The sequence below is a fragment of the Macrotis lagotis genome, chromosome 3 (assembly GCF_037893015.1).
Source record: "Macrotis lagotis isolate mMagLag1 chromosome 3, bilby.v1.9.chrom.fasta, whole genome shotgun sequence".
In the NCBI taxonomy this organism is placed as follows: Eukaryota; Metazoa; Chordata; class Mammalia; order Peramelemorphia; family Peramelidae; genus Macrotis; species Macrotis lagotis.
Genome location: NC_133660.1, coordinates 229413579 through 229428389, shown reverse-complemented (window position 1 = coordinate 229428389; position 14811 = coordinate 229413579). Strand labels below are relative to the sequence as shown.

Here is a 14811-nt window from a genome sequence, read left to right as displayed (position 1 = left end):
AAGTACCTATCAGTGCTCTTTCCCATTCCCACTGCTACAATGGTAGGGAAAAGAGGGTGGAGAAATGGGGATAGAGAATCAACTTCCTCAGAACAAAAAAAAGTGAGGAAAAGGTACACAAAAACACAGCAAAACTTTTATATGTCTATTGTGGATTAACTAGTTGGGAAATAGCTAAACAAACTGTGCACATGAGAATATGAAGAATTCAGAGAAATTTTGGAATCCCTGTAGAACTTATATAGAACAAAGTAAATAGAACCAGAAAAATCTATTTTTAAAAATAACCATAAAAAAAATGAAGGAAAGCACCACTGAAAGACTTCAGGTCTCCAACCTAGACTACAACCAATTATGACTTTAGAGGACTGAAAGAAGGGAGGCTTTCTATCTCTCATTAGAAAGGTGGTTCAATTTTCTAGCATGGTGCTAGTATAATCTCCAGGCTTCATAGGCATACAACAATGAGGTCAGAACAATGGCTCTGGAGACCTTCAGGCTGGTAGGCAGTCTATTACTCTTTTATCCCACTCTTTCCTTTGCAATCTTCCACATGCTAAGCTAGGTCTGGCAATGTATGCATTAATCTCATCATCTATGAATATATCCCTGGAGAATATACTGCCAAGTGAAGTGAATTTATTCACAGCATTCAAAATTTTTTCATCAGCTGATGATTCCACATACAAATGATATGGTGCTGGCTTATGGAAAACCTTTGTTTGCTTGATGTTGATTGTCAGGCCAAAATTAGCACAAGTGGAAGAGAATCAATCCATACTTGGTTGCATCTCAGCCTCAGAAGCTGCATTAAATGCACAACTATCTGTGAACAAAGCCACACACCAACTCTTCTTCTACTTTAGTTTTGGCTTGAAGCCTTTTCAAGTTAGTTTACCATCAGTGTGGTAGCTGACCTTGATATGTTTTTGTCCTCAATGAAATCATCTGACAACATTGCAAAAAAACATCTTGCTGAAAAGCCTGGAGGCAAACACATTGCCCTGTTTCATTCGATGATAACCAGGGAAGAATGAAAGCATAGTCCTTTAATTAGAACTGGACAAGCCATCATGAAATGGCATACAATACTGATAACTTCTCCAGGTAATCAAATTTTGCCATGATCTCCCACAACCCTCCCAACTGACAGTATCAAAAGCTTTTGTCAGGTTGACCAATGTATCCAGACCTTCTGAAGATCATGTGGCATGATAAGTTCTAGATACTGAGGTCCTTTCTCAAGTTGAACTGTCAAACAGCTCTGTAAATTCTACTGCAGAGAACTGCAGTGGGGCAATTCTGTAGAAGAATTTAAACTCTACCACAAACAGGCTGGTCATGTTGTTCAAATGCCAAATAGACATTTACCTACAAGACTACGTTATGAAGAACTTTCACAAGGCAAGTGCTCACAAAGAGATCAGAAGGGGCAGCTAGGTGGCACAGTGGATAGAGCTCCAGCCCTGGAGTCAGGAGGACCTGAGTTCAAATGTAGCCTCAGAGACTTAAGAATTGCCTAGTTGTGTGACTTTGAGCAAGTCACTCTTAACCCTATTGTCTTAAATAAATTTTAAAAATTTTTTAAAAAAACAGAGATCAGAAGAAGTAATATAAGGACATTCTCAAGGTCTCTCTGGTATTGATTATGAAATATGGGAGACACTAGCACAGGACCAGTAGCATAAAGGTATTGTGAGATGCTCAAATCTAAAGACATCTAAATCCCAAATGTTAAAATGGACTATTTGTGCCTGACCTGTGATAAGGCTTTCTGAGCCTGTATCAGATCGCAGTTTTACTCCATCATTATGATATCAATGGTCCTCTTCAAGTAAAAAGGACAAACAACAACATAGGTTGTGGAATCAGAGAAAGAACTGTGGAGTCTGAATGTAGATCTATTATTTTCACTTTTTTAATTTGTTTTGTTTTTTCTTTTTCATATTTTTTCTTTTTGTTCTGCTTCTTCTCTCACAATGTTACTAATAAGGCAATATGTTTAACTTTATTGTATATGTATAGCCTATATCAGCTTGCTGTCAAGGGGAGGAGGGAGGGAAGAAGAAAGAAAATTTTACAAAAATGAATGTTGAAAACTCTCTCTCCAAGTAATTGGAAAAAATAAAATACTTTTGGGGGGGGGGGGTAGGACAAAGGGTAGTATGAGGCATACATTGTCAGTCACGACCAGTACATTGATTCGTTGTACTTAACTATATTTCTTTGTTACAAGGGAAAGTTCTATTGATGTAGGAGAGGTTATTCCATCGAAAATCATTATGAATTGTTAATTTTAAAAATAGCTAGCATTTATGTCTCATTTCAAGGTTTACAAAGTCCATAAATGTTACTTTATTTTACCCTGTTGACAATCTGGGAGGTGGATGCTATCATTATTATCATTTTTAGAGATGAGGAAACTGAGGCAGACAGGGTTTAACTGACTTGCCCAAGGTCACATAGATATTAGTGTCTGAGGCTGATTTCAACTCAGGTCTTTGTGACTCTAAGTCTAACACTGTGCCCACCTAAAGTCCCCAACTTTAGAAAATAAAAGGGAAAAAAAGGGCATCAAAAAACATTTTTAATTTAGAGAGAAAGAGAACCTAGACTTCTTGTCAACAATGGGTCAAGGTAAACCTCACAGAAAATGGTAAGTTGTTCTTAACAACTCTTGGAATGATTCCTAAGTTGCCTTCATAAGAATATAAGATGCAGGTTTGAATATCATTCCCTTCTCCAAAACTTTCAGTGGCTCCTTATTCCCTATAGGATAAAATACAAACCCCTACAAGCCCTGGCATTTAGGTCCTTCACAATCTGGCTTGCAGCAGTTCATCAAATTTCCTGCAATACTGCTAATCCAAGTTAGCTTCCTGACTTGCTGACAATTTCATTTTTGAAAAATGAAAGGAAGCAACAAGGTGAATGGTTGTTCTACACTAGAATTGCCCAAAAAAGTTAACCTCCTGATTGGTCAGAAACCTAAGCATTTGTAATATATGCTAAGGGCCACTAGCTCGATGTGCTCCCTAACTTTTAGGAGAGTAGAATACAAAGAATTAAGAATGTGTGTAGGCTCTCCTGGCTTAAGATTCTAGATGTCAAATATGCACAAACGGGAACTTGTGTAGAAAAATTTTTATTCTTTTATTAAAGCAAAAAAAACTAAGTGGATTTCCTCATTTGAGGAATGGCTGAACAAATGTGGCATGTGAATGTGATGGAATAAAATTATGGCATAAGAATTGATAAAAAAACAAATAAAGGGAGGGATTCAGAGAAACCAGGAAAGACTTGGAGGAAAGGATACAGGGTAAAGTGAGCAAAGAAAGGAGAGTTTAACAATAAAACAGCATTTTAAAGACAATTTTTTAAAAGTTTTTTGCAAGGTAATAGGGTTAAATGGCTTGCCCAAGGCCACACAGCTAGGTAATTATTAAGTGTCTGAGGCCGGATTTGAACTCAGGTCCTCCTGACTCCAGGGCTGGTGCTCTATCCATTGCACCACCTGGCCGCCCCTAAAGACAAACAATTTTGAAAGACATATGAACTTTGATCATTAAGAGATTGCTTAATTATTACTCCAAGGGAATTGATAATGAAGCATGCTGCCCCCATCTCTTGATGGAGAAGTGACAGACTCAATATGCAGAATGAAACATATTTTTGGATGTAGACAATATAGATATTTGTTTTATTTGACTATGCATGTTTGTTTTTCTCTTTCCTTTCTCTTCCATACCCACCTCCCCCAATTTAGAGACAGGTAGAGAGAGAAAATAACTACACTATTAATTGAAAAAATTTAACAAGTACAATTTAGATTAAAAAAAGAAAAGAAATAGGTGGTTCTTAAGAATATAATTCTAGGGGCAGCTAGGTGCTGTAGTGGATAAAGCACCAGCCCTGGAGTCAGGAGTACCTGGGTTCAAATCCGGTCTCAGACACTTAATAATTACCTAGCTGTGTGGCCTTGGGCAAGCCACTTAACCCCATTTGCCTTGCAAAAAGCTAAAAAAAAAATCAATGGCATAAATAACATGATGAGGGAAGCATGGTTAAACAATAATTCAGAAATTACCAAACCAGAGGTTTTAATGAAAAGATGCTCAATATGTCCATAGTATGCCCCAGTGGTCCATGTCTATTTGTAGAGTCTAAATACAGGTTCTATTATTAGAAGGATACTATCCAGAGTGAAGGGAGTAATAATAGTCAAATAAGTGACAAACTGACAAATATTTATTAAACATTGTGCTAGATGTTGATGCAGGAGATACCAAAAAAAGGGAAACATCCTATCTATGCTATCTATAGCCCTGCTGGTCACCCACCTCTAACCAACCTAACCTGGATCACTGTGCCGAATTCTCAGCAAAACATTTAACTAATGAAGTTGAATACATGTAGATGATGGTAAGAACACATTATTGGGTACCAAAGGAGGATAAGTTAAGGAAGTAGAGCCTGTGGTTTAGCCTGGTGAGAAAATTTCATAGTAGTATAATAATTTTTCAAGTATTTTATATTCTCTAATATACAAGAGGGATTAGGGTTTTCCAAAAGGAGTGGGGATGGGGGGGAAGGTACCAGTTTAAGAAAGGCAGATTTCATCTCAGTATAATAAGGGATGTCCTTTCAGGAAGATGTAAATCAAAGGTCACAGGGGAACCTGCAGCCTTGCAATTCCCTTTAAATATAAAAATGAAAATTGCAAAATAAAAGAAAATGGTTAGGATGTATATTAAAACTAACCAAAGGGTCAATGAGAAATTTGAAGGATGGTTCTGATACAATAAAACATATTATGAAGTTTATGAAAAGAAACAGGAGAAAAGCAAATGGAAATTGCAGAAATAGCATAAAACAGGGGCAGCCATGTGATGCAGTGGACCTGGGTTAGTTCAACTCCAGCCTCAGATACTTACTAGCTGTGTAAACCTAGGCAAATCACTTAAATCCTACTGCCTCAAAGAAAAAATAGTATAAAACATAATGTAGTTAGATGGTACAGTGGATAGAGTGCCAGACCTAAAGTTGGGAAGACTCATCCTCTAGAGTTCAAATTCAGCCCCAGACACTTTGTGGCTGTGTGACCCTGAACAAGTCACTTATCCCTGTTTGCCTCAGTTTCCTCATCTGTAAAATGAGAAGGAAATGGCAAACTGCTGCAGGATCTCTGCCCAAAAAAACCCCAAATGGGGTCACAAAGAATTGAACCTAAGTGAAAGGGCTGAACAACAGTAACAATAATCCTAAGAAATGCAATCAAGCAACCAATAATAATTTTATAATGTTTATTTTTTGCCAAACACTGATTAAGCACTGACCAAAGGGATGATAGACACACTTAAGGAATTAAAAGAAGTGCTAAAGTCAGCAAATAAAAACCCAGAGAGGTATTAAAAGAAGTAAATGCAGCCCACCAAAAGCTCAAAAAGAGATGACAAAATTCAGCAAAATGGAGAAGAGTCTAGAAAATCTGGACTCTAAAAAATAAGTTTAGTGTAATAGATGACAAATTAAGAACTAGAAAGACAAAACAAGCTCAGAAAAGCATCTAGTTGGAAGAAGATTGGGAAGTGATGGATTTGAAGGTCCTGGAAAGATATAAAAGAATAAAGCTTCCAGGAACTTACACAAGTATATTTCCCAGAACTATTTTTTCTCCTAAAGCAACAAATCTGCAAACAAAAAAATCTACAAAAAAAAAATTAAATTCAACCAGCCCAGTCTGTTCATCTTCAAACTTTAAAACAACAAAGAAAAAGTCCTTGAAGCTGCTAGAAGAAAGAAAGATATCACTTGCCAAGAAGCATCAACTGTGGTCTCAAGGTTTTCCTTCAAGAAACAGAATGTCCAAAGGAGTTGCAGCAAAGCATTTAGCAAAGCTGTGGGAACAAAGGCTTGTTCCCCAAATCAGAATTCCAGTAAATCTAAGCATTGTAGTTGAAAACAACAAAGGTCAAAGAACTCATGTGGAAAAAAAGTCATACTTCATGTGGAAAAAAGTCATACTTCAAGGTCAACCTTTGGAACTGACCTTGGAATATTCCCAAAGAAGTGAATACTACCCTACTCTGGTTTGGCAAGATTCTTTCTCACACAGACCTTGGATATTTTTACTATACCTTAAGAAAAAGACAGAGAGACAGACAGAGACAGAGACAGAAAGACAGAGAGACAGAGACAGACAGACAGACAAAGAGGGAAAAAGAGAGACAGAAAACGGATGCTCATGTGGAATGTTTAGCCAATATCTTGAGAACTCTGGACCTCAAGGAGGAAGCCCTCCCTACCATGTTCTGAGACTCCTTGCAATCCACATGATGACATCTATGATTATTCTTTCAACTCATAAAGTAGATTCAGTGCAATACTAATCATAATACCAATGTACTGCTCTATAGAAATAGATAAAATGATAATAAAATTTATGTAGAAAAATAAAGTTACAGGAATATAAAAGCAAAGGCATGAAAAATTGAGGAAGAGGGGAACTTGTACAAGCAGATTTCAAAATAGACTATAAAATGATAATAAAGACAACTATCAGACACTGAATATGAAAAAGAGAAAAACAATCAATGAAACTAAATAGAAAATCCAGAAGTAGAACAAAGTATATAAAAAAAGATCAATGCTTAATAAATTCAACATTACAAAACACTGGAAAAAGGAACCAGATTCAATAATAACTAGATATCGATATGATAAAAAATAGATAATTAAATTCCCCGTACCTTTTCAGCATCCTTTTGAGTACTGTCTTCCCTACCCCATTAGATTTTAAACTCCTTGAGGGGTAGAACTTTTTTCATATTTGAAAATATGAAAACTAAAATTTAGCACAGTACTGATATAATGTGTTGTGTATTATTGTACAGTATAACATAGCATAATATAAGTGTTTATTGACTGACTTGCCCTTTACAAGAATAAATTCCAAATTGATAAATTATTAAATATTTTTAAAGTTATTAAAAAGTAAAGAAAGGAATGGTGTATTAATCTCATTGGAAAGGAGATGTAAAAGGTTACTGAACAAATGAAAGGACTTTATTCTGGAAGCAAAATGTGATGATATTTTTCAGTTGTATCTGACTCTTTGTGACTCCATTTGGATTTTCTTGACAAAGATACTTGAGTGATTTGCCATTTCCTTTTCCAGTTCAGGAAACAGGCAAACAGGACTAAGTCACTTGCCCACTGTCAAACAGGTAGAAAGTGTCTGAAGTCATAATTTGAACTCAGGATAAATTTTCCTGACTCCAGACCAAGAACTCTATCCACTGTACCACCCAGTTGCCCAAACAAAATTGTCCCAATTGGATAAAAATAAAAGAATCCAAAAAAAAAAAAAGGAAAGAAAGAAAGGAAAAAAAACAGATAAGGAAGAAATTTCTAAAAAGCAAAAGAGAGAGGTCAAGTGGGGGTGGGAGTGGGAAATGACCTTGCAAGCAGGGGAACCCAGAGAACCAAGGAAGGAGAGAACATTTTAAGAGAGGGAGATAATTAATCATTTCAAATGCTAGGAGAGGTCAAGAAGGACGAGGACAAATTAGTGATCAGTGTATTTAGTGTTTAGGAAGCCTCTGATCTAACCTTAGAGAAAGCAGTGTCTACACCACAGTGAAAAAGATGAATAACAAAGGACTGAGAAGAGAAGAAGAAGATGAGAAAGATTAGTCACTGGCAGGCCCAGACAAATTTCTCAAGAAATGTTGTGTCAATTTGTCCTTTGTTTTGCTTAACTGTCTATCTCTGTTGCTGGAGAAGGGGAGAGTCTGTTGGAAAGTAAATTCAATTTTTTTATAAAGTACCAAGAAAATCAATTTTTAAAGAAAGAAAAGTCCTTCTTTTTAAATATTTCTGAGGGAAATCTGACATATTGACTCAAGAAAGCAGAATTTAGCAGCTTATTAATCAAATATTCCCCTACTTTTCTCCAAGTACTTCCATGCCTGTCAGTGGACAAATAACCAAATTACACAAGTAATTTCTAAAAGAAGAAACTCAGATTATTAATCACCACTTGAAAAATTAGAGCTCAAAATTCTCAATCAATCATGGAAATGTAGACTTAGGTAGAATTTCCTAAAAATTACAGCAATTCAAAAGTCTATCTTGGGAGATGGCAAGTCCCCTATATAATAATAATAATAATAATAATAATAATAATAATAATAATAATAATAATAATAGATGATATTTATATCTAGAGAATATCAGGAAAATTGATCATCTTATTTGATTCTTCCAATAGACCTGTAATAAAGGTAAAACAGGAGCTAGTTGGCATAGTAGCTAGAGCACTGAACCCGGAGTCAGGAAGACCCGAGTTCAAATATGACATTGGTTACTTATTAACTGTATAACCTTGGACAAGTCATTTAATTTCTGTATGCCTCAGTTTCCTCAACTGTAAAATGGAGATAATAAAAGCACCTGCTTCCCAGGGTAGTTGTGAGGATAAAATGAGATGCTATTGAAAAGTGCTTCACATAGGATCTAGCATTTAACAGAAGGTCGTTAATAAATAGTAAGCACTTCTGGAAGGATTTGCATGAACTGATGCTGAGCAAGATGAGCAGAACCAGAAGAACACTGTACACCCTAACAGCAACATAGGGGTGATGATCAATCTTAATGGACTCGCTCATTCCATCAGTGTAACCATCAGGTACAGTTTTGGGGTATCTGTGATGGAGAATACCATCTGTATCCAGAGAAAGAATTGTGGAGTTTGAACAAAAACCAAAGACTATATTACCTTTAATTTTAAAAAAATTATCTTATTATGTAATCTTGCTGTCTCTTATATTTTATTTTTTTCTTAAGGATATGATTTCTCTCTCAATACATTCAATTTAGATCAATGTATAACATGGAAACAATGTAAAGACTAACAGACTGCCTTCTGTGGGGAGGGGGATAGGGTGAGGGAAGCAAGATTAGGGGAAAAATTGTAAAATTCAAAATTAATAAAATCTTTCAAAAAAGGAAAAAATAAATAGTAGGCACTTAACAAATCTATTTCCTTTCCCCATTTTACAGATTGGGGAATTTAAACTTAAATCTGAGGCTTTAAATGACTTGCCCATGATCATTTATTATCCCATATCAGGAATAGCAAAGGGGACATTTAATCAGATAGAGGTTGAACCAAGAACTTTTGAGATCTTTTTGAGAATCTTTTTGAGTTTGAGGGAAGGAAAGGGAAAGAAAGAGAATGGGAGGGGATTGCATTATTCTGTGATCATCCATGCCCTTATCAATTTATTGAGCTGTTGTGAAGATGAATTATGAATGTTCTACATAGAGCCATTAGGTGGCACCATGATGCACAAAGAACTGGGCTTGGAGTCAAGAATCTTGAGTTCAAATCTAATTTCAGACACTCACCGTGTGAACCTGAGCAAATCACTTAACCCTGTTTGCCCCAATTTCCTCATTTGTAAAATAAGTTGCAAAAGGAAATAGAAAACCTTTCCAATTTCTTTGCCAAGAAAACCCCATAATGGGGTCATGAGGAGTCAAACATGACTGAAACAATGGAACAACAAATAATATAGTCTTATCCCTTTATCCACATTGTCCATATCCTAGAACCTTCTCTCCCCTACCTTTAGCACCATCATTTCACCATTTCTGTTGGTGTGCCTTACTAACCTGGACCTGAGGAATATTATCACTTCATCTGGGGCCACTGACTCCTCTCTCTGGCCTAGTCTCTCAAGTCCCTTCCTGAATAAAGCGCAAATATATCCTCAGACCCTGTCCTGTGCACGCTCCCTCTCTTATTCTGGTCATGAGTTTGAGAAGGCTCCTTCCCAGGTCTGTGACCTCTCCAATGGACTAGAGGTAAAAAAGAAAACTATACCCAAGGGCTTGTCTCCATTAGCAAGATGCCAAAGATGCCTCTTTCCCCACTGGCCTAGGGTAGACACTTACATTCTTTTTTTATTTTTAGTTCCAAATTCTCTCCCTCCCTCGAACCCCTCCCCCAACCACTGAGAAAACAAATAATATGGTACCCATTATACATGTGAAATCATGCAAAACATTTAGGATAGATACTTACCAGGGCAAAAGCGATGGAAGCTAATGTAGTCAGACAAAAACCAACTTTGGTGGCTTCAGTGAACTGTTTGGTCCTGTCCACATAGAGACCAAGAACAAAAGCACCAGCAATGCCAAACACAATGAAGAGGGCACCACAGAGGCCAGAAAATTCCTAAAAAAGAAAAAGGTCAAGCAGTTATTAGAAGTCATGAGCAAACTATTACCAGTTATCTTGCCATCAATATGGGATGTGTCAAAGTCAAGTGAAACATGGCAGGAAGGTCTCTGGTTTTTGTCCCTAGGATACATCAACATGTCTATCAATGGAGAGCTACAGGTCATCACTTCTATGAAGGCAATTCAATTCAACAAACATTGATCAAACCTCTCCTAGTTGAGGCCCTTTGTGATTATTAGTCAGATTTTTCTGATACATTTAAGAAGACTTTTTTTTTGCAAGGCAATGGGGTTAAGTGGCTTGCCCAAGACCACACAGCTAGGTAATTATTAAGTGTCTGAGGTCAGATTTGAACTCAGGTATTCCTGACTCTAGGGCCAGTGCTCTATCCACTGTGCCACTTAGCCTCCCTATTTAAGAAGACTTTAAGAGGATAATCAGAAAAACAATCATTGCTGTATAATTTTCTGTCACTCAGAGCATCCCTCCATCACACTCCCACCATCATCATGCCATTCATCTTTGCCATTGCTACTCAGTCCAATAAATACTTGGTAAGTATGTCCTATATGTAAGGCATTCTGTTAATGACTAAGAGTAAATCACTGGTCTTGATTATCATCACCATCACCATCTCACCTCCTCTTAACAGTACTAGGAACTGGACAGAACATCTGTAAATAGTGAAGCCTGGACAAAGTCATCTCTTTCCACTGGAGCAATTCATTCTGTGATGATCATGGCTCATCCTCACCATCACTGAAATGAAGAAAACTGAGGTCTGGAAAGACCAAGTTTTTTTCCCACATTGGGTACTCAGTAGCTATTTTTCAAAAACTGAATTAAATGACTAGCTCAAGGTTACAAAGTTAGTGACTTGAACCCAAAACTACTGAATCTCAGTCACAGGTTCCCCCCCACCAGACCCAACTGAACTGTTCAGTTCCCTCTAAACCCCTGCACATGGCAACAACATACATGAGAGACCAGATACCTGCCTGGTAGACACCCTTAGGCTTCATGACCAAGAAGGAGAAGGAAACAAAAGCAAACAGCAGGTGTCAAGGAAGTACCAATTGGTACCCAGAAATATGGACCCTCAAGGGATCTCCCTCAATTACCAGACTTTCTTCCCAAAGATTCCCAAAGACACTATTGATCCTAGAGACCCCGCTGATACTGAGTCCAGAGAAAGCTCCCATTAAAATCAGGGGAAATTATCCTTCTGAGGATACAGTAGACTATATAAACAAAGAAAGGAATGGAGAGAGCATCTGAACTTCCCTATCACTGGAACTGGCCAAACGAGGGAAAATATACAGATACACACTTGGGTACAATAATTTCCTTATAGAAGGGAAAAGGTGAAAATAGGAGTTTAAGTTAAACAAGGGATTAAAATTAAGCAAAGCAAACTCTTATAAGGGGGTGCAAAAATATTTTCAGTGGCTCTTTCTGAGATAGTCAAGAAGTGGAATGCAATAGATTGTCCATCAGTTTGGGAATGGTTGAATCAGTGATGGTACATGAATATGGTAGGATACTATTGTGTTTTAAGAACTGATGAAAGAGGGGTGGCTAGGTGTCACAGTGGATAGAGCACAAGCCCTGGAGTCAGGAGTACCTGAGTTCAAATCCAGCCTCAGACACTTAATAATTACCTAGCTGTGTGGCCTTGGGCAAGCCACTTAACCCCATTGCTTTGCAAAAACAAAATCCTAAAAAAAAAAACTGATGAAGGAGAAAATTTGTAAAACTCAAAACCTTGCAAAAAATATTAATCAGTAAAAGCTACTGTTGCATGTAATTGGAAAACTAAATAAATAAAATATTCAAATTTTTTAAAAAAAAGAACCAGGACAATAATTTACATACAATGACAATAATATTGTGAAGACAAACAATTTGGAATGGATAATGACAGTCTATTGATGACTACAGATGAAATATGGCAGCCACCTCCTGATAGCGAACGAGTCATAGGGAAGAATGAAATATGTACAAACAGTTCTTGCTTTATGTAAATTGGCAATGCAAATTTGAAATTAGGTAAAGAATTTGGAAAGAAAACTGCATTCCCAAAAAAACACCCATGTTAACTTTCTTGTACAGTACTGAACTGAGGTTCCGAAGGCATTCCCCAAAAGATACTCTCCAGAGAAAACAGAAGAATGGACATGAGAGGACATCATGATTGGGCTGATAAAGTAATCTGGGCTTGCTGAGAGAGGAGACTTTTATCCCTGCTCAGTCTACCTGTCTGGACTTCTGTTCTTTGTGTCTGTTTTCCACTTATCAACCTTTGGGCATGCAGTCTATCCCTGGTCCTCCATGTATTCCTGTCCCCCTTCTTCCTCTTGGTTCTGGCTAGCCCTGGCTCTCATATTGTTCCTCTGGCTCTTATTTCTCTCACTCTGGTTCCCACAATTCCCTCCCTCCCCTGGCTGCCCCCTTCCTGCCCACCTCCCTCCTTTCCCCATAAGAGAAGATAAATCTGCATTATGTAAAAGAAACTTTATATAGAAGCCTACTGTGTGTATGTGTACATATAAACAAAATATATAAATTTATGTTAAATATGTAATATTTAGATAAATATACATATATATTAAATGGCATGACCCATGCTACAATTTGTTTTCATAATTATACATATTTGTGACAGTTTTTTTCATTCTCAATGGTAGAGCTAGGGAAATTTTGGTTGATAGAAAGCAGTATAATCAAACTAAATGAGTAAGAAACTAGCAGCCCAAGTTGCCAGATCCCCTTCCCCTTCTCCTTGATTGCTTCCCCATGCCCATACCCTAGAAGTGACAATTTATATCCATCCTGAGGGAAAGAGTATGGCTCTCTGGTCAGGGAATGGTCAGGTCATGTTCAACTTCTCCAGACCCCATAGAAAGCCTATTGAAGCAAAGAAGCATAAAAGGGAGAAACCAGGGGAAAACACCCACCAGCACCCCTAAGCTGCTCTGGTCAGCCTCTCCAGAGAGTGACAATAGTTGATGTCCACATATTGCTTAAGGGTTTGCAAAACCTATGGCCAAATAAATAACACCAGAGTCAGGATCTGAACCCACATCTCTCCTGAAGTTCAGGATTCTTTCTACTTTATCATGCTGCTTTTCAAGACAAGTGGAATATCAGTCAAGGAAGTAAGGTAAGGAAAATATCCATAAAAAATCCATCCTTTAATGGCCCCCAAATCTTATTCAGGAGCACTTAAATCATCTCACCAATTTCTGCAGATTGAGTTTATTATATACTTTATGTCCCTGGACTTTTTGCAAACCTCTTATCCAGGATCAAGGAAGTGGTATAAGTTGGAGATGGAGATTTGATTAAACCTCAGACCATCAAAATAGAGGTGCAATTCCCCAACTTTCTAGGACAGAATAAGAGCAACTCATCAACGGGTATCCAAGAAGCCAGGAAAATTCTTTCTGCAAATTGTTCTGGCAGGTGTACCTGCCCAGCCCCTTGCCATTCCTGCTCCTTGCACAAGTCAATATGATTGTCTGTGACCAGGTAAATCTCAGAGTGTGGGAGGAGAAACAACAATGGCCCCAGGAGTCAACAGTGATAATGAGGTAGAATCCACCACTGTAAAGTAGACAGAACCAAGCCAACACATGACAGTCGATGCCATCACTTACTATAATTGCTGAAGTGTGGATGCCCTAGACCCATGGTTCTCCTCCCTGTAAAATTAGGTGGTGACAGTAGTGGGTTGTGCTTGTTGTTCCTTCATTTCAATTGCGTCCAACTTTGTGACCTCACTCTTTGTGATCACATTTGGGGTTTTTCTGGCAAAGCTTCTAGAGTGGTTTGCTATTTCCTTCTCCAGCTCATTTTATAGATGAGGAAATTGAGGCGAGCAAAGTTAAATGACTTGGCTAGGGTCACACAGTTAGTAAGAGTCTGAGTCTGGATTTGAACTCAGGTCCAGCACTCTATCCACTGTGCCACCTAGCTGGAAACTGAACAAAATGACCTCCAAGGTCCTTTCAAGCTCTTGAGCTATGATCTAATTCAAAGAAGAGCCTTTGCACTCCAAAGACAGGGGACAAGGAGAAGCAGCAAAGAAAAGCAACCTCCCCAAATGTTGCATCTTGTACTCCCAGGATTGCCATCTCAGCAAGCGATCCTTAATAAAATAATGCCCAAGTATTTGATATAGTTTTGCCTTTGTTATAAGAGGTATTTTCTTCTTTAATTTTCTTCTTTTTTCTACAAATCTCTTTTGACTATATGTTAAACAACAGAAATGTTGATTTAGGGGGAGTTTATCTTATAATGCATTATTAAAAACATTTATTAACTCCATTAATTTTTTTTTGTTTGGGGTTTCCGAGATAAACAATTGTGTCATTTGCAAATAAAGGAAATTTAATGTCTTCATTATGATTATTTATTCCTTTTATTTCTTTTTTATGCTTCACTGCTAAGATTTCTAAAACTATGTTAAATTGAAGTAGAAAGAATGAAAATCCCTGTTTAAGAATTCTTTAATGGCAATTTCTCTATTATGTATATTGTTATCTTGTGCTATCAAATAT

The 14811-nt window shown here is 37.3% G+C and overlaps 1 protein-coding gene across 1 annotated transcript in view; it reads right to left on the bottom strand.

Annotated features, from left to right (window-relative positions):
* The window catches only part of SLC49A3 (solute carrier family 49 member 3), a 52686-nt gene that overhangs the window by 5125 nt on the left and 32750 nt on the right, over positions 1 to 14811 (bottom strand). Inside the window, exon 7 of the mRNA XM_074230111.1 lies at positions 10091 to 10243. Coding sequence (XP_074086212.1) covers positions 10091 to 10243 — 153 coding nt within the window. The remainder of the gene's footprint in view (positions 1 to 10090; positions 10244 to 14811) is intronic.